At 44.0% G+C, this 19,081-nt stretch overlaps 1 protein-coding gene across 2 annotated transcripts in view; it reads right to left on the reverse strand.

The window, feature by feature from the left end:
- Positions 1–19,081, reverse strand: part of CCDC175 (coiled-coil domain containing 175) — a 36,107-nt gene that overhangs the window by 16,243 nt on the left and 783 nt on the right. Inside the window, exons 1-11 of one of the 2 annotated variants that reach the window (XM_081860816.1) lie at positions 16,367–16,519; positions 14,208–14,293; positions 13,523–13,634; positions 11,933–12,068; positions 10,340–10,568; positions 7,643–7,765; positions 5,707–5,816; positions 4,558–4,639; positions 3,931–4,067; positions 1,619–1,729; positions 557–628 (exon numbers count right to left, since the gene is read on the reverse strand). In XM_081860816.1, coding sequence (XP_081716942.1) covers positions 557–628; positions 1,619–1,729; positions 3,931–4,067; positions 4,558–4,639; positions 5,707–5,816; positions 7,643–7,765; positions 10,340–10,568; positions 11,933–12,068; positions 13,523–13,538 — 1,016 coding nt within the window. In that variant the 5' untranslated portion in view covers positions 13,539–13,634; positions 14,208–14,293; positions 16,367–16,519. Of the gene's footprint in view, positions 1–556; positions 629–1,618; positions 1,730–3,930; positions 4,068–4,557; positions 4,640–5,706; positions 5,817–7,642; positions 7,766–10,339; positions 10,569–11,932; positions 12,069–13,522; positions 13,635–14,207; positions 14,294–16,366; positions 16,520–19,081 lie in introns of those variants that run through there. The other variant, XM_081860815.1, reaches the window with a different exon arrangement.

Here is a 19,081-nt window from a genome sequence, read left to right on the forward strand (position 1 = left end):
AAGGAGAATTCTGTGATCCTCAATGGTTCAAATTCGGCAAGTTGCACAGGGGATTTTGGCAAGGGTGTGCTTGTAGGTTTGGTGGGGCTAAGGCTGATTGGGAGAAAAAGAAAACAAAGCCTGACCCAATAGGCACAGAAAATCTAGCACCTGTACCTGTGTTTACATTACACAATTCTATGAATTGGGAAAGGGTAGTTTGATATCCAGACCTAAATACAGTGGTACCTCCGGTTACAAACTTAATTCGTTCCGGAGGCCCATTCTTAACCTGAGGTGCGCTTTCGCTAATGGTGCCTCGTGCAGCCACCGCGCTGCTGCCACACGAATTCCACTCGCGTCCCAGGGTAAAGTTCGCTACCAGGAGCAACTACATCCAGGTTAGCGGAGCTCATTACCCGAAGCGTTCGTAAGGAGGACGAATTGTAACCAGAGGTTCCACCATAACAGCATTTATTTGGCAGCATCAAGGGAATTGCACATGTATGTTTATGAATCTGACACAAACATCTTGAAAGTCTTTAGTGCAATATTTTACTTTCAGATAATATTTTACCTTCTCTCAGCTTCTTTGTTTAATGTTACCTCTAAACTTCCTAGCTCTCTGCTATAGCCGGTCTGTGAGGAACTGAAACGAGAAGTGTGGCACTGAATAATCAATTTTTCTATAATCACCTCCCAAAGCAGAGTTCTGAGGAGCATTCTCCAGCTACTACCACCAAGCAGTGGTAGTGGCCCTAGGCAGTCAAAATCTCGGGGGTCCCCTCATGTGTGCAATCTAGTGGGATAACATTGAACTAAGGAGGCTAATTTTCTTCGAAGACTAAAACAATATTATTTTGATCCATTGTCGTGGGGCCTTTAAGAAGTGTGGGGCCCATAGGCCGGTGCCTACTCTGCAGTAATCTGGGATGTAAATCATGCCAAACACCCATTTAGTCCAGCATCCCATTCTCACGGTGGCCAACCACAGAGGCTAGTGTGGGTGGGGCTGGGGGCATTGCCCTGGGCACATTTTTTTTAGGGGGCGCCTGGTTGCGCCCCCATGACAGGTTCCTCGTCTAGTCCAGAGCCACAGAGAGAAGCCATGCCCAGGCCTTTGGGGCTGAGGTAGCGGCTGTGTCTCCTTCTCAAGACCAGTGAAGGGATGTCCTAGCATGCCCCACCCCCGGGCGCCTCTCCTCCGCTGGGCTCTGGTGCCAAGGAGGTTCCTCGCGCAACAACCCAGCGCCACCCCACTGGAGCTCCACTCCCGGGTCAGACCTGAACCAGGGGCAGGCGAGAATGAGAGGCAGTGGCAGAATCTCTGTCTCTCTCCTCTGCTGGGCTCTGGCTTGCGAGTAAGTTCCTTGCTCGGCAGCCCAGCGCCACTAGGCTGCCCAGTCCACTGGGGGCGCCACACTTACCCCGCCCCGGGCACCAGCAGCTGACGCTACACCACTGGCCTCTGGGAAACCCGCAAGCAAGACCTGAATGAGACAGCGCTCCCAGGGCTTGCAATTCCAAGCAACCGTTATTCGGAGGCGTGATGCCTTCCGCACTAGATGTGGAGCATTTCTATCAGGGTCAGCAGCCACTGATGGTCTATGAACAGGTAAGCACTCAGAATGGAACTTACTCATAGAGGCTCTGCAGGCGATCCGTCTCCTCCTCCAGGTCTCTCAACTCCACCAAGCGCTTTGCCACGAGGTCAAGCTTTTCGGTGAGCTTGTTGGACAACTTCTCAAATCTATCAAGGGAAGGGCAAGGGAAGAGCCGGTTACACATCTGGCCGTGTGCAATTTATTTTAGAGATTTATTTCTCTTCGTTAAAAGATTACTTAAAAAAAATATTTGGGGGGGCAGTTTTACAACATATGAAAAGAAGATACAGGACAATCAAGATAAAAAAGTTATGAGCTGGTCAATTCCCAGAATTCCCAAGCCATGATAACAGCATCATAGAATTGGAAGGGGCTGCAAGGGTCTTCCAGTGCAACCATCTGCAATGCAGGAAACCTTTGCCAAAATGGGGCTCATACTCTACCAACAGAGCTACCCTAGCTCATAATAATAACCATAATAATATATACTCAGGAGACGGATTCAAGACTAGTTTGTTTACATGATGAGAACAAAGGAAGGCCTGAACTGCCCTGAGACCTCTGGGTATAGGGCAGTAAATAAATTCTAATAATTAATGCTTTCCCCCCAAACACCACTTTTAACCTATGGTGAAATTACAGCACCAGACATGCCACAGGATCCCAATTACATTGGTGTCCAATGACTTCAAAGGGCATTTCTGCCTAATTCACACGGGATGTTCTGAAATGCACTTCCCCTTATGGGACTACAGAGAAGAGGCCAGAAGCAGCCACAAATTCCAGACATGGGTGAGGAACTTTCTTCCAGCTCAAGGAATACACTGACTCACAGGTGACAGTCTAGGGTCTGCATGCTGGTGGCAAACAGGGCTGGAGGCAGAAGTGAATGGAGTAACAATATGACTTTTAAATAGTAGGCATGCAAAGGTCACAGGTTTTTCTAACACATGCCTCTTTCCTCCCAGGCAAGCAGGAGGCATGATCTCAGTTCAGGGACATCTTGCAGCCAGGCAAAATCACACAACAGGCCTGGGGCAGGAGAACCAACTGGGGAAAGCTATGGAAGCTGCACTGAAAGGCCTGAGAACCCCCAGTATGAGGCACCACACCCCTAATTAAGTAGGATCAACCCATTACATATGGTTGGTAATGCAATTACTAGATTGGTGGCTGGGAGTGGTGGCTGAGACCATATGACACCGATCCTAAAGGATCTACATTGGCTCTCAGTACATTTCCAAACACAATTCAGAGGGTTGGTGCTGACCTTTAAAGCCCTAAACGGCCTTGGCCTTAGATAGCTGAAGGAGCATCTCTACCCACATCATCCAGCCTGGACACTAAAGTCCAGCTTCAAGGGTTTTCTTGTGGTTCCCTCACTGTGAGAAGTGAAGTTACAGGGAACCAGGCAGAGGGCCTTCTCGGTAGTGGCACCCGCTCTGTGGAATGCCCTCCCGTCAGATGTCAAGGAAATAAACAACTATCAGATTTATAGAAGACATCTGAAGGAAGCCCTGTATAGGGATGTTTCTAATCTTTGGTGCTTTCTTGTGTTTTCAATATTCTGTTGGGAGCCGCCCAGAGTGACTGGGGCAAGCCAGTCAGATGAGCAGCATTAAAATAATAAAATTTATTAGTAGTAGTACTAGTGTAGTAGTAGTACCTCAGTTCCTGCTTCAGGGGTTTATTGTTGTGGTGGCACGATGGCTCTGTTTTCTGTGACAACCCCATTAGCCAGCCTACCATCAGCTAGCAACCATCAGCACTGGGGAATGGGTAGTTTGAAACTGGCCAGCATTCTGCTTCAGAGAACAAATCTCCTGCAAACCTGTTCATTTACAAGCAGTCCACCCTGAAAGCTTTATTTGATTTCAGTGGGTTGTATTCAGCTATCCCCACTGAAATTAATGGTGACAACTAGCTTCAGGGGGCGAGGTGCTTTACAGAGTACAAGAGAGTATGTCCCTGCTCCAAAATTTGACATGGGGAGAAATGGAGGCGGGGTAAATACAGAAGCAATTTACAGTTGTTTCAATTTCACATGCTTAGGCTTAGTTACATACTCATTAACAGTAGGGCATGGGAACTAGCAGGACATCTCTGCCCAAATCACACACGACATCCCTATAGCGACTTACAAACTGTATTAAAGGACCACTTTTGAACTTTTAACCTTGCATTTGATTTACACGTTCTTAAGTGAAGTGTAATTCAATGCACTATAGAGAGTTTTCTTCTCCATAGAAGAAATCTCATTCAAAGAGCTGGGTTCCTTATCATGGAGCACTACAATAGAACCTTGTACTTCTAGTAGCATTCAACAAGTCACTAAAAGTCACTGTACTCTTCCGCAAGCTGGTCTCTTAGAGCACAGGCCTGATCTTCCTCTTCAGATAAAATATTAAACTGTGTGCTGAGAGCATTGTTTTCGTTTTTTAGCTTTCTATAGGCTCGCATAATCGTTTCCAGCTTCTCTTCAGCCTAGAAACAAATTGCAGTGCTGGTTAATTTTACTGAAGAAAATCGTTGTCAAAAAGTTACACTTTCAGAGGACCACAGAACATAAAAATAGACGGAAACCTCATCGAGTCTAGTTCTCAATGTGGCCAATCTATGATTTAATTGAATGAAATAATGGGACTGACAGCTATGCCTGGGAGTTAGGAGAAATCCCTTGGCAAATGGGGACCTGCGTGGCAATTCTCTAGCTCAAGTCAGTAGCCGGGGTTTTGTCTACCTGTGAAAGAAGCCGCTATTACGCCACCGCAGTTGCTTCGAGGGTGGAACAAAATCTGGACTTAATCCGGCCCCAGCCCTGCAAATCAATCAGCACAGCTAGAGCCCTTTTAAAAAGGGAACTGTGCACATGAAGAGTGCACACTGTTGGACTGGGGCCAATAGTCCCCGCTTTATAATATTTCTCGAGTCAGGAGAACAGCTTGTCAAAGGATACATATCCTTGTCTTCATACCTCCTCTATCTGTTGTCGCAGCGCTTCTGCTTCCTGATCGAAGTCTGTACCCATTTTAGCTGCCTCATGTGTAAGATCAGACCTGAAGAATAACGTAGAATAATTAAGACAAGCTGTTTCTGCGTAAAGGAAGGAACTGCCATCCATTGGATGTTGCATGCTGCCATTTTAAGAGCACTGCAGTATCAGAATTATCAGCAATACGTAAAAATGAGAGTCAGGTATTGGCCTTGCAGCTGGAAGACTAACAGAGCAATCATACTCGCTGGATTATCACCTTGTCGTGGTGAGTGGGCTTGTGAGCGAAGCCGACTACTGGGAAACACTGGCCTGGGGGCGCTCCAATTGGAGAACAGCCTTGACCAAAGGCGTCATGGGCTTTGAAGACACTCGAACTCAAGAAGGGAGAAACATGCTAAGAGGAAGGCACATTTGGCAAACCCTCACCGTGATCAACTTCCGCCAGGAAACCTATGTCCCCACTGTGGAAGGACGTGTGGATCCAGAATTGGCCTCCACAGTCACTTATGGACTCACTGTTAAGACTGTGTTCATGGAAAGCAATCTTACTTGGCTACAAGTGATCTCCAAAGCAGAAGAACAGAGCAATCCTATATCTGCTTACTCACCAGAAATAAGTCCTCTTGTTTTTAATGGAGTTTATGCCCAGGGCTGCAGCCTAACCTTCCCTCGCTTCCCTATGCAGCATGGTCCTTTGTCTCCCCACTCTGCACCCCACATTAATGTGAATGGTTATTATTGTTCTTGTTATTGAACCCCACCCACTTGCACAAAAGAGGTGCTGGAGCTCATCAGCAGAATGCAGGCTCAGCTTGAAGGTTCAGCCTCTGGGATTTCCCGTTAAAAAGGAGAAGGGAACATGTCATTAGAAAGGCCTTTCTCCATCTGAAATCCTGGACAGCTGTCACTAGTCAATGCAGAAAGCGCTGACCAGGATGCATGTATAGTCTGATCTGGTATAATAAAGCAGCTTCTGTTGTGCCTTGAAACCTATGGATTGGGAAAATAATATATGCAGCATATCTTGTTTCATACCAGAGCAATTGTTTGGCCTTTTAAAATAAATAGATAAACTTCACATTTTAAAAAATCGTATAAAAATGTAAGAAATGTAAAAAATTTGCTTACTTTTTTTTTATGAGATCCTCCTTCTCTACCTTTTTTGCTTCATATGTTTTAATTAGTTGTCTGATGTTCTTGAAGAGTTCTGATAGCTCACCCCTCTGAGAACTGTGGAGCTACCAAATGCAAAAGTAAAATTCAGAACTGCTAACACTCCTATTGAAGCATTGTGTCCTTGCTTTAAGAGAGATGTGCTTCTGATTATTTAGATTTGTATTTGGAATTATGGTTGCAATCCAAACAAGCTCAGGGTGGTTTTCACATTAAAACCAGGCTTGGCACACTGGTCCTAGAATCATATAGAACCATATTAACTGTAGAGATTGAAGGGACCCTGAGGGACATCCAGTCCAACCCTCTGCAATGCAGGAATCTCAGCTAAAGCGTCCATGACAGATGGCCACCCAACCTCTGCTTTAAAACCTCCAAGGAAGGAGCGTGTACCACGTACCACTTTCAGAGGGAAACCGTTCTACTGTCAAACAGCTCTTAGCATCAGAAAGTTCTTCCCAATCAGGCAAATATTGTAAATTGACTGGCCAACCTTTTCGTTGCTGGCATCTCTCTGTCTCAAGAGACAATGAAGTGTGCCTCTAGGGGTGAAGTCAAACCACTGCATTAGCAGCACTGAAGTGACCTTCAAAGGGGAAAGCCTGGGCAGTATGTATGGAGGTCCTGAGACCCGCCCCCTCTCGGCCTTGCTGATTTGGTCCAAAGGAAAGCAGAGCACTACATCTGGCACCAGCTTGGCTACAAGAATAGAGACTCCACTCTGGATTTGTGTAGGGTTTACTCCTTAGCCTTTTCTTTGCTCAGAAATGTTCCATAAGGCAGCAGTGGTTTAAGATCACGGTTTTCCTTCTCCTAAATGGGCTCCCTTCCCAGGCTGATGAGCCCCACCTGCTCCTCACTTCCCTCTACAGCACATATGGAAACCGCCTTCTTGACTGCTGGACCCACTATTGGTCTCGTCTGCTCACTCTGCAGGAGCCTGTCTTCGCATGCAGGGAAGTCCCTAACTCAATGAATGTTTGAGACCCACTGACTACTCTCACCTGGTTTAGCCGGCCAGTCAAAGCCATTTCCTGAGGTGTGACCACTGTCGGATGCTGACAGCTTCTAGGAGCCACAGGTGAGAGCTGAGCGCAGGGTGAGGACCAAAGGTGGGCAAACTACGTGTCCCCACCAGAGGTACTACCCCTCCCCTAACACCCACCTTCTCAAAGCTCCATTCCACAGCTTTCAAGTACATTGTGTTGAAGCACAGATTGGGTGGCCCCCTGAGATCCTGGCCACTGCACACAGCCTTTAAAGTGCAGAGCTCCCCCTGCCCATCCCTTTGCAGCACTGTGATCCACCATCTGTAGTCCTGCTTGGCGCAGCAAGTGAAGCAGATTCCGGACGACAGGGAGGGATCGAGCAGGAAAACCTGTGGCTGCTCTGCCTATCACCTTAAGACAAGATTTGAAGAGCTACGTCCAAAACATTGGCAATCCGATGCCAAAGCCCACAACGATATTAGGAGCTCGGTTCCCAGTTTAATAGGATGCCAATCCACCAGGCAGTGCTCCTGTGTGCAACCCCAATTCATTATAAAATCAAGCGCTCACTGGATCATTTCTGCCTGTCCCCCATACTGTCAAGTACCGTATTTTTTGCTCTATAAGACTCACTTTTCCCCTCCTAAAAAGTAAGGGGAAATGTGAGTGCGTCTTATGGAGCGAATGCAGGCTGTGCAGCTATCCCAGAAGCCAGAACAGCAAGAGGGATCTCTTGCTGTTCTGGCTTCTGAAATTCAGAATATTTTTTTTTCTTGTTTTCCTCCTCCAAAAAACTAGGTGCGTCTTATGGTCTGGTGCGTCTCATAGAGCAAAAAATATGGTAATTAAATTATGCTTCGTTTACCAAATAGCTCATTACCCAAATACATAATTTCTTTTACCTTCTGAAGCTCAGCAATTTCCCTCTGCATATCTCTCCATACATTATACAATTCTACATATTCTTCCTTCTTCTGTGCACCTTCAATCTTCTTGGCCGCAAGCCTACTTTTGATTTCTTCAATCTACAGTCAGAACAACTTTAATATAAGCAGAGCAACTCTCCATGTATTGTTTAGCGCTTGGTGGGAAAGGGGTGTATTTCTTTCTAACTGTGTCTACCTCTTTGGGGAAGGGGGAGATGCATCTTTCATATTCTAAATAAAAGCAGACCAGCTTGCTGTTGATTTGTTAACACTCAGAAGCGTTATATCATTTGTGGTTGCTTAAAAAAAATAGATACAGAATTGTTCATTGCCATGAGGAAATGGCTACTAGGATACTTGTTTTTAAAAGTTGGATAAATTTACTAAGGATAGCTCTACCAACGACTTCCAGAGGTTGTTGTCGTGTTAAGTCTCTTGCATCAGAAATAAAGAAGGCACAAAGTATTCGTGAATTACTGTATATAAGATGACCCCCATTTTGCATTTTGAACGCAAAATTAAGAAATCAATATTTCTTGAGTTGTTGAACTCTTCTGGGGGGGACGTCGCCACCGCCAATCGCCTGCTCACCGCCGCCACAAATCATCCACCTGCTCACTTGCCACCCACCCATTAAAAACATTGTCTTATATGCAGAAAAATACGTTATAGTCTGCTTCATCAGATGCATGAAGTGCTATTCTCAGTTATCTGTATTGTTGTAGTTGTTAGAATTGTAACCCATGAGGTCAGAAAGAATTGAAATGCAGAAAAGAACAGATCGTGATGGCATTTTTAACAGTTGCCATTCACATAAAGCAGTTGGGTTAATAGCACTGTCACAGAATCATAGAAGTGTAGAATTGGAAGGGATCCCAAGGGTCATCTAGTCCAACCCCCTGCAATGCAGGAATCTGAACTAAAGCCCATGGAACTGGTCGTCCTGGAACTGGTGAGTCAATTAAAACATGTAGCTTGATAAAAATCCATTCTGATACCAGAACTGTATCTCCATATTCTTCTGAGTAGAGACTGGTCTGAATGACTTATACAGTGGTACCTCTGGTTGCGAACGGGATCCATTCCGGAGGCCCGTTCGCAACATGAAAAGAACGCAATCTGCAGTGGCACATCTGTGCAAGCGCGGGTTGCGATCCGTCGCTTCTGCGCATGATGTCATTTTGTGCTTCTGCGCATGTGCGGGCAGCAAAACCCAAAAGTAATCCTTTCCGGTACTTCTGGGTCACTGCGGGACGTAACCTGAAAGAACGTAACATGAAGCGGACGTAACATGAGGTATGACTGTATACATTGGAAGATGAGCAGGTGAATGAACCTGCCATAGTGCTGACATTGGGGTAGAGCCGGTATCTGGGCCTGCTGCAGAACCTGATCCCTGCACCTGAGAAGACTTATTGTAGACTTGGCCCTGGTCTATGCGCACAAGTTTTGTGCAGTATCCAAACAAAGTCGTCCTCATCAAAATGCCACTGCATACTATTTCCCATTTTGAAAATAGAAAATCAAAGTAGTAAATCCCACTCCCCAACCATGGAAATTGTAGAGAGCTGGATTAAAGGTGGGGAGGGGTGGCATTTTGATGAGGGCATTGTGTGAACATGGGGGGGGGGGGGAGGATTGCATGCACGTGTAGCACCAAGTCCACCATAAACTGCTGTGTGGAAATGCTCTGTATCTCTGGGATGTGGCTGTCGTTACTGGTGAGTAGCTGTTTTACATTGCTGTCTGTAAGCTAGTACAGGCCTAACACCTGAGACATGGGAGAGGGAAGCATGGTCTTAACTGGGAGCTGGTACCAAACTGTGTGGGAAACAGCTCTACTAGAAAAGCTAACCAACAAACTGAAACCAGCATGAGGACAAACAAAAGAGGATGCCTTCACCCTGGGCTGGCTTCCTTTTATTACAGCCCAACAAGACAACAACCTAACCCCTCTGACAGCATACAAATCGGTATGGCTGAGACCCAACAACACCGCACCCCCAACACACACAGACAAAACTCACTGCAAACAACTGAATACAACCAACCATGCTCTAGACTCTCCAATCTTTTGCACCACCAACAAAAACAAATAGAGAAAGAAAGAACCTATCCACTTGACGCTGACACAAAACTCTGCACATACACTATGCAAAAGAATTAAAAATCATTATCTGCCCCTTTCTATCTCTCTCTCCCTCCACTACCTCACAATGCCTATGATAGCAGCATCTCACACGGAATGTAATTGACCTGTAAAAAGGACTCTATGACTTGACAACAGAGATGTTACATGTCCCTTTGTTGTCCATGTAAATCTTTCAATAAAAACAATCAATAATAATAATAATAATAATAATAATAAACAACTTAAACCCTATTAATGGTTAACCGCCAACCAGGGCAATTTGTTTCTTTATCATTGAGACAGTAGGTAGGGAGACAGGCCAGCTTTTATGGCATGGGGGCATAAAAACTAACAAAAAGAATCATCCTTAAATTGTAAGGTGCTTTCCACAAACTGCCCAGGCATCGCCTGTTTAAGGTAACCCAGGTACCTGTTTGATTCTGTGGACAGCTGTGCCAATACTGGACCAGACAGCCCAATGGTCTGATACAGTCCGAGCAAGGCAGCGCCTCTTTATGGAACTGCAATTCCAGAAAACATACCTGTGCATATAGCCACTCTTTCTTTGTTTTAAACTCAGAGGCCTCTTGAGCCATTATTTGCTTCAGCTCTTGGATGGCACTTTCTTGCCTGCCGATTTCTTCCTCCTCATATTTTTTCAAATTGTGAAGCTCATTTATCTCAATGTTGACCTTATGTTTTGCTTCCATCGTCTCGTTCAACAATTCAACAGCTTCTTCGTGCTCAGCCCACAAGTCCATTTCCTCCTCGCTGTCGAAAGAATGGCATGGGATGTGCTGAGACATCGAGTTTGCTTCATGGTGACAGAGAACAGCAGAAACGTGTCATCACCTTATTGCAACTTTATCTTATGCTATGCTACCCAGAAAAGGGCAAGAGGGTCTTATTGATTGATTGATTGATTGATTGAGGATAGGGAGGGGCTACAAGGAGCTGTATCCAATGTGGTATACATGCAAGGATGCTTAAGCAAAGAGAATGGGCTACTTCGTCTTTCCCACTGCAGCCCCCTAAGATGCCTCCCCTGAGGGTTAGGAACATCAGGAAAGACAGGCCCTGGGATACATGACAGATCTCTGCGCAAGCAGCTGCCACAGAGAGGAGGGAGAAAGGTTGTTTTCTGCTGCTCCAGAGAAGCGAACACGGAGCAATGGTTCCAAACTACAAGAAAAAAGATTCCACCTAAACATTAGGAAGAACTTCCTGACAGTAAGAGCTGTTCGACAGTGGAATTTGCTGCCAAGGAGTGTGGTGGAGTCTCCTTCTTTGGAGGTCTTTAAGCAGAGGCTTGACAACCATATGTCAGGAGTGCTCTGATGGTGTTTCCTGCTTGGCAGGGGGTTGGACTCGATGGCCCTTGTGGTCTCTTCCAACTCTATGATTCTATGATTCCCCTCACTTCACCCCTCCCAGTGAAACCTCCACCCCTCACCCCAGGCTTTTCCTGGGGGTGCCTTGACCCCCAGAAGTGGCTTTGCAAAGGACACAAGGTGTTGCAGTGGGAAGAGGGAATTGTGTGAGCATCATTGGACGCAAGCCAATGGGATGTAGGCAATGCAGCAATAAAGTGAATGTTCCGTTCACACATTTTTTAGAAAAAATAAATTTCTATACCACCCTTCATCTGAGGATCACAGTCTGGTTTGCAATATAAAAACATAAAAGCAAAGTAACAACCAAAACAATTCCCTCATTGCAAGGATTCTCCTTGAGCAATGGAACGTTCTCACCCACCCACACCCAGCATTCACCCTAAAACTGTTCTAGAGGTTTTCCCAACCCTCTGGAGCAGATTTGGGAACAGCACAAGGTACATAAAGGGAGAGGAGAAAGAGGGAAATCCGATTTCTCTATTGCTAATCCTTGCACAAGCACAACTATTTAGTTGCACACCGCCCAATGTGTATAAATAAGAGAGTAGCAGTTTTAGGTTAAACATTAAGATAGAGCTTATTAATAGCAGTTTTGTGATGGAACAACATTATCTAGTCATGTTATAGAATCTCCTTTCTTGAGGGCTTTCAAGACACCCATCAGGGATACTTTTAGCACAGGACAATTTAGGCTGGACAATTTCCCAATGCTATGATTTTGGTTGAACAAATCATGCCTACCACAGGTGAGCGTTTTGGTCTTTAGAGACAGTCTGCTTTGAATATGCCGATTCTATTGCAGTGGAGATCTCGTTTATGGACGTCTCAGTCTCATTTATCTTGATAAAACGATAGCGCTGAGCAGCAGCCACGAGTTCTGGAACAAGAAATGTAAGACAGGCTTACAAATACGCACATTCATGTGCGTGCGCGCTCACACACACACACATCATTAAAATTCCCTGTGTGGTGTTTCTGTCTGACTTCCTGGCTTTGTGTAGCCGCTCTGACACTCATCCCATGAGAGCAACATCAGGAAGTGTACATACTCCCAAGAGATCAGGTAAGGTAAAGGTAAAGGGACCCCTGACCATTAGGTCCAGTCGTTGCCGACTCTGGCATTGCGGCGCTCATCTCGCTTTACTGGCTGAGGGAGCCGGCGTACAGCTTCCGGGTCATGTGGCCAGCATGACTAAGCCACTTCTGGAGAACCAGAGCGCACGGAAACGCCGTTTACCTTCCCACCGGAGAGTACCTATTTATCTACTTGCACTTTGATGTGCTTTCAAACTGCAAGGTTGGCAGGAGCTGGGACCGAGCAACGGGAGCTCACCCCATCGAAAGATTTGAACCGCTGACCTTCTGATCAGCAAGTGCTAGGCTCTGTGGTTTAACCCACAGGGTAGCTACATTTAAAGAGAGGCAATTGATAGGTACACCTGGGTGAAAGAACCCAGGGTCAGATGCAGATCCTGAATTCAAGGGCACATTCCAGCCAGGCAAAACCACTCAAAATGCAAAGCAGTGCTAGTGCGATAGGGTGGCCTGGAGGGCCAACTCTGGCTCCCAGACTTATTCTCTGTTAACTTGTCTGCTCCCCTCTTAAAGCCAATACAATGGCTCCTCCCTAAACATTCATTTGCCTTTCCAGCAAGAGGTTCCTGGGGCAGCACCCCCCCCCCCGGGAGTCATGGTCCACCCCTCCTTTTCAAGGAATCCCACAGGGATTACAGTCCACGCACAGGGAAAACTTTCACAATTGATAACGCAACGTACTTTGCACGCTGCCTCTGTGGGCATCCCACTCTTCTCACAGTGCTAATCCTCCGTAATAATTATTGCAACCAATTTCTCTGCGCTTCTTTTTGCCCCCTGAAGCAGTAAGTTTTTAAAACAAGGCAATTCAAAACCTAATGGGAAAAGAACTTTTTGTGACAGACCTCCTGCTGATCTAATATTTCATGTGACCTATTTGCATTCGCTGATGGCTATATCAGGGATCCAGAAATGTGCAGAGCTTTAACACTAGAATTCATTATATATATTGGTTTTATCATTTTATTTATGCTATTTCAGTCACTTTATCTATGGGAAGGGAGGGGAAGCAGATATATAAGAGAGTGTGTGTACACAGATAATTGATATTATTATTGTCATGTCCCTGCTCCCTTGAGAAAAACAATATCCCATCTTCTGTGGTCCAAAGTTTAAATTCTGCCACTAAATTAAACTACCTAAGTTCAATCAATCATGCTTTAAATGAATGGTTATACACGCTACAAATACATTATATCTGCTGCTACTTGCTATTATCCCATGACTCTGAAATACCTTCAAACTCCTTCATTACAAGCTCTGGGAACCCTTTGATTTGGACACGGAGATTGCTGTTTTTGATGGTCTCCTCTTCCCACAATTCAATAGTATGTTTCCTCTCCTCTTCCTAGAAATGGACACATGGCCGAAAAATGAAATTCAGCATGATACGCCTGCACTAATTTAAGTACCACTCCAGTTTTATTTGAGAGCAGACATACAGAAACCAGGATCGCTAGCTCTGGAAAGCACATTCATCATGGTACTGTCCATAGCTGGCAATGTTTCCGTTTTTTAAGGGAAATTCCCTTATTCCAAATAGGATTCCTCGCAAGAAAAGGGAAACGTTGACAGCTATGGTACTGTCCTGTGCGCAATATTATGCCTGCTCTAGAGTAATAGAGGTATCCTGGACACAAGGCACTCAATGCCCTGAGTGTAGGATGGAACAGAATGTCAGTTTCAAGCTATATGTATGGCTCTTGAAGACTGAAGATCTCCTAGCAAAGACCCTCTCTGATTGTTAAATTCTAGTAAAGCAGCAGAATGGTCTAGGGAGGCAGCTGACTGCATCCCAAATAACCAGCTGTAAATCCAAGGCAACTCATTTGATCAGGTCCAAGTTTGGTAATCAGAGAAATGAACAGTTCCCTATTTTATATGTGTCCCAAAGCTTTGCTTGTTTAAGTTCTGACATTACCAGTTTCTTGATGGATTTAATAGCATCTTCAAAGTGCTGCACAGTTTCCTTGTTGAACACAAGCCCTTCATTCTGAAGCTGTTTTTCTAAATAAAATTTGGGGAAACAATAGAATCTTAAATCTTCGTAATATGCTGCAGCTTTCAGATTTACTTGTTATTATATCCCACCCTTCATCTCTTTCATGATCCCAGAGTGGACAACAAAACATTACTAAATTGAACAATTTGCAAATTTACAGTAAACACAATACAAAATAGCAGCCAGCAATATTATTCAAAGCCTACTTGTCAATATCCAGCCGCAAATGCCAAAACCATCCCCAGCATTACAGCAGCAGCTCCACCCAGCAAAATATCCCCCACCAGTCCCCCCTAAAACTCAAGGAGAATTAAAATGTTTTCAATTGGCTCTTAGAGAGGGTCAAAGATGAAACCAATTGTATTTCAGAACCCTACTGGCCTGGCTTGCATGTCCCACTAATCCAAACTTTGTCATAGTGTGAATGTGTGTGTGTTGGCTCCCAGAAAGGAGCTCACAGAATCATAGAATCATAGAATTGGAAGAGACCACAAGGGCCATCGAGTCCAACCCCCTGCCAAGCAGGAAACACCATCAGAGCACTCCTGACATATGGTTGTCAAGCCTCTGCTTAAAGACCTCCAAAGAAGGAGACTCCACCACACTCCTTGGCAGCAAATTCCACTGTCGAACAGCTCTTACTGTCAGGAAGTTCTTCCTAAAGTTTAGGTGGAATCTTCTTTCTTGTAGTTTGGAGCCATTGCTCCGTGTCCGCTTCTCTGGAGCAGCAGAAAACAACCTTTCTCCCTCCTCTATGTGACATCCTTTTATATATTTGAAGATGGCTTAACCCCTTAACCTCCTCTTCTCCAGGCTAAACATGCCCAGCTCCCTTAGCCGTTCCTCATAAGGCATCGTTTCCAGGCCTTTGACCATTTTGGTTGCCCTCCTCTGGACACGTTCCAGTTTGTCAGTGTCCTTCTTGAACTGTGGTGCCCAGAACTGGACACAGTACTCCAGGTGGGGTCTGACCAGAGCAGAATACAGCGGCACAATTACTTCCCTTGATCTAGATGCTATACTCCTATTGATGCAGCCCAGAATTGCATTAGCTTTTTTAGCTGCCGCGTCACACTGTTGGCTCATGTCACAGCTCACAGCTGCTTTACTTTGGCCTTTCCATTTTGCTGGCACACTGAGCTAAGCTAAGTTTTGGCTGAGTGTCTTCTCCAAGCCTGGGCTCAGCTCTTTCTAAACTAACCCTATCCCTATGACTTTAATCTGTTTTAACAGTTTTCAATTCTGAATTTTATACTGTTGTAACCCACCTCGGGTACCTGCTGGTAAAGGGCACATAATACATTTTATTAAATTAAAAATAATAACCACCACCAGCTGTAATTTCTCCAGGGGTAAGTAATGTCAAAGGGAAGTAAATCTTGCCAAACTAAAGGTATAATGAAAGAATATAAACAAGCTAATGTAATACAAAAAAAGTTAATGTAATATAGTACCAATTAAAAATGAACAATATGGATCTCTAGCTGTATCCAAAGCAAAAAAATTAAAATCCAAACATGAAGAGTATAAATAAACCCAATATTCATAAACAGAACAAATGTGCCTCATTAAATATCACACAGCATGCAAAAATATCAATAGACTATAAACAGTCAAAATCATGTTGACCTTGGTCTTCCTCAGTGGTCTCATGAACTCTGCTTGGTTAAAAAAGAAACTACAGCTCAACAGATAATAAACTAAATGTTATTTGAGTTAATCGCAAAGTAGCATTACCAGTTAGAGCTATAAATGATAATGCTCATCGGGCCTTTGAGTATACCATATAAATGAATGTCACATTGTTCAATCTAGCTGGCACTCAAGGTTCTTCCAACCAAGGCACGTTTTTTTGAAAAAATAATCTGGCTAGTGAGCCTTGAAATTATGCTGCCTCGGACTGTTACCTGGGTCCTCACGTTAATTAAAAATGCTGTTCTAATTTGAAGACAGTGTGGCAATCTAGGAGGTAGATTGTGAGATTTATGCATCACATTAGCTGAAAGGAACAGATTTTAGTTTTCTTTTGCCAGCTGCTAAATATTATGTACCAATGAGCGCATTAAAAGGGAACTCACCTGCACTTAAGAGTTACAGCTGTCTTGTGATGTTATGTCATCTCCTGCCATACTGACTGCAATAATCTGCTAATGGTTCAATTCAACACACTCTTTGATACCTTACATTTCACTGTCAGGGCTGGTGGCCCAGAGGCAAACAGTCAAAAGGAAGAAGGCAGTCAATGAGGAACTGTAAGCCAGAATCAGCAGCTTTATAGGGCCAGATGAAACTCTTACTGATTCTACACAACAGCAGTTCCCTGATGGAGAGGGAGCTGCAATACCACCTTCTGGCCATTGGTGGTGATGGCGCTGCAGTACAGAAACATCGTTCTTTCAGTCTGCAATGCAGTGCAGAGAATAAAGGGCCAAAATTATATTCACATAATTATGCAGCATACAGCCACATATCATTTCCTTAAATAATTGCAAGCATAGGAGAGATTGAGTCTTACTGGGAAGGAAAAGCACAGGGAGAGGAGGGCTTAAGTGTTCAGTTTCCTCATCCTGCCTTCCCATTAAAAATTGGGCTCTTAATTATTTACGGGAAAACCTCACACTGTGTAATTAAGTGAATATATAGTTTGGCCCTTAGATGTCTGGGCTCCACCATCATACTGCCAGTCCAAGATTCCCAGCACTTTAGATTATCAAACCTAGAATAGGTGACAAAAGGGTGGCTTTGTTATTCATGTAAAAAGTGTTGCAATCCCTATTTAGGCAAGTTCTTTTTATCAGCTTTCCTGAGCCAGCTTCCATTTTTCAGCGGTATCATCCTAAGAGCGTTCAACATATTTCCAAGTAGTTCTGAATGACAGAAATCAATTTCGTCTCCCTCGTGAGAACACAACAAAAACAACCATAAAGATTCACAGCCTCCAACTTTTGAAATGAGCCTTGCAACATATTCCCAGAAAAGTCCAGTCTGGTGAAATCTCCACTAGCTATAATTAAAAGCTACTACGAATTGTTGGCATATGTTGCACAGAAGCTGCATCATCAACTATTCCATTCCTCCTATAACAGACTTCTAATCTGGATTTGGTATGCTCCGGACGTGAGATTTGTGTGCCCGAAGATGTTTTTGTACAGCTGGCATTACTCTTACTTTGGAGCAATAATGGCAGAGTTTAGCAACAAGATTGTGGTACTTCTTTTAATAGCATTATTATTAATAGCATAGTTATTAATAGCATACTTATTCCGAGGGGGGAATAAGGGATTCCTTAAGGTTTTTAATTATGTTTTTAATACAAATTTGGATTCTCAAAGTTTTCAGAGCTTGTTGTTTTAATAGTATTACAACCACCTTGTTAACGTGCACAGGGAACCTCAGGACATGTCAAAAGTATTCCTTTGCTTGTGATTTTGAATAATTTTGAAGTCAACTGAGCATTTTCCTGTCACTTTCCTTATTGCAAAAGGTCCAATTTTGGAAGGAAGTGGGCTTGTTGTAGCAGACCTCCAAACCAACTTTAGCGATACAGCTTGAATCCATTGCTATGTGTCTGAGGCAAGCTTTACCTACTACAGAAGTAAAAAATGCAGAAGATTTAGGGCAGTTTCAAATGGTTGTTTTTGGCTGGGAGATTCAATCACATTCCAGCAAATTTAGGTTGGGCAATTAAAGCCGATTTGGAGATCTGGCTCATCAAACATGCTCCCCCAAAGTGAAAAGGAAAAATGATGTGGGGCAGGGGTGGCACTTTATTTATGGAACTTCGTCTAATCTCCCCACTTGCAAACAAATAATAAAAAAAACCCCGCTCAATAAAAACACGTCAGCTTCATCTAAACTCCCTGCAATGAACGCTCAATGAGCAGGACGTAGGAAAGCACCCTCATTTTAACTTTCTGCATCAGGAGTGCTCTTAAAAAGACAACAGCAATCAGGACTAATAAGGGTGAAAAGGACAATCAAAAAGGGGCTAAGCTATTTATTTTATTATTTATTTAAATAACTGTAAATATGAAAAGAGGCAAAGTATTCTCTAATTTTTTTCCCTTGGTTATATGTATTTTCCTTTTCCTTTGTATTTTCTTTTGTTGTAAATATGTATGTTTTCTAATTTGTACTTAATAAAAATTATTTTTTTTTTAAAAGGGGGGGGGGGGCTAAGCTTCTGCATTTTTCTTACACCACAAAGCACAGAGGTTGGGTGGCCATCTGTCAGGGATGCTTTCATTGAGATTCCTGCATTGCAGGGGGTTGGACTAGTAGACTTTCAGGATCCCTTCCAACTTCTATGATTTATGTGGATATTGCTCAATCATGGGCTGCCCTACATGTGTTATTTCCCAGACATAGCTGGGATTCGGCCATCGGAAACCCTCTGGGCAGGAAACTGCAGAATTGTTTGCGAAAATCTGGATGTATGGCAACCCGTGTAGATTTCGGCAAATTTCTGTATCTTGATTTTTACTTTTTGAACGTGGCATCCCTATTATGACTGGATACTTCTCGATGTGCATTGGGCTGGACTAGACGATCCTGGGGGGTCCCTGCCAATTCTACACTCCTATTATTCTACTTATGGTTTATGACTACTTCTGCTATGTTTCATCCTCCTCCTCATCATATATTTATTTATTTATACCCCGCACATCTGGCTGGCAAGTCACCTTGAGCATGGCTCTAACCATAGGAAGGCGGCGTTCAGATTAAATGATGGCGAGATCTAAATTTAATAGATAGATGATGATAGATGATAGATAGATAGATAGATAGATAGA

Source organism: Podarcis erhardii (assembly GCF_964252035.2).
Source record: "Podarcis erhardii genome assembly, chromosome: 1".
Lineage (NCBI taxonomy): Eukaryota > Metazoa > Chordata > Lepidosauria > Squamata > Lacertidae > Podarcis > Podarcis erhardii.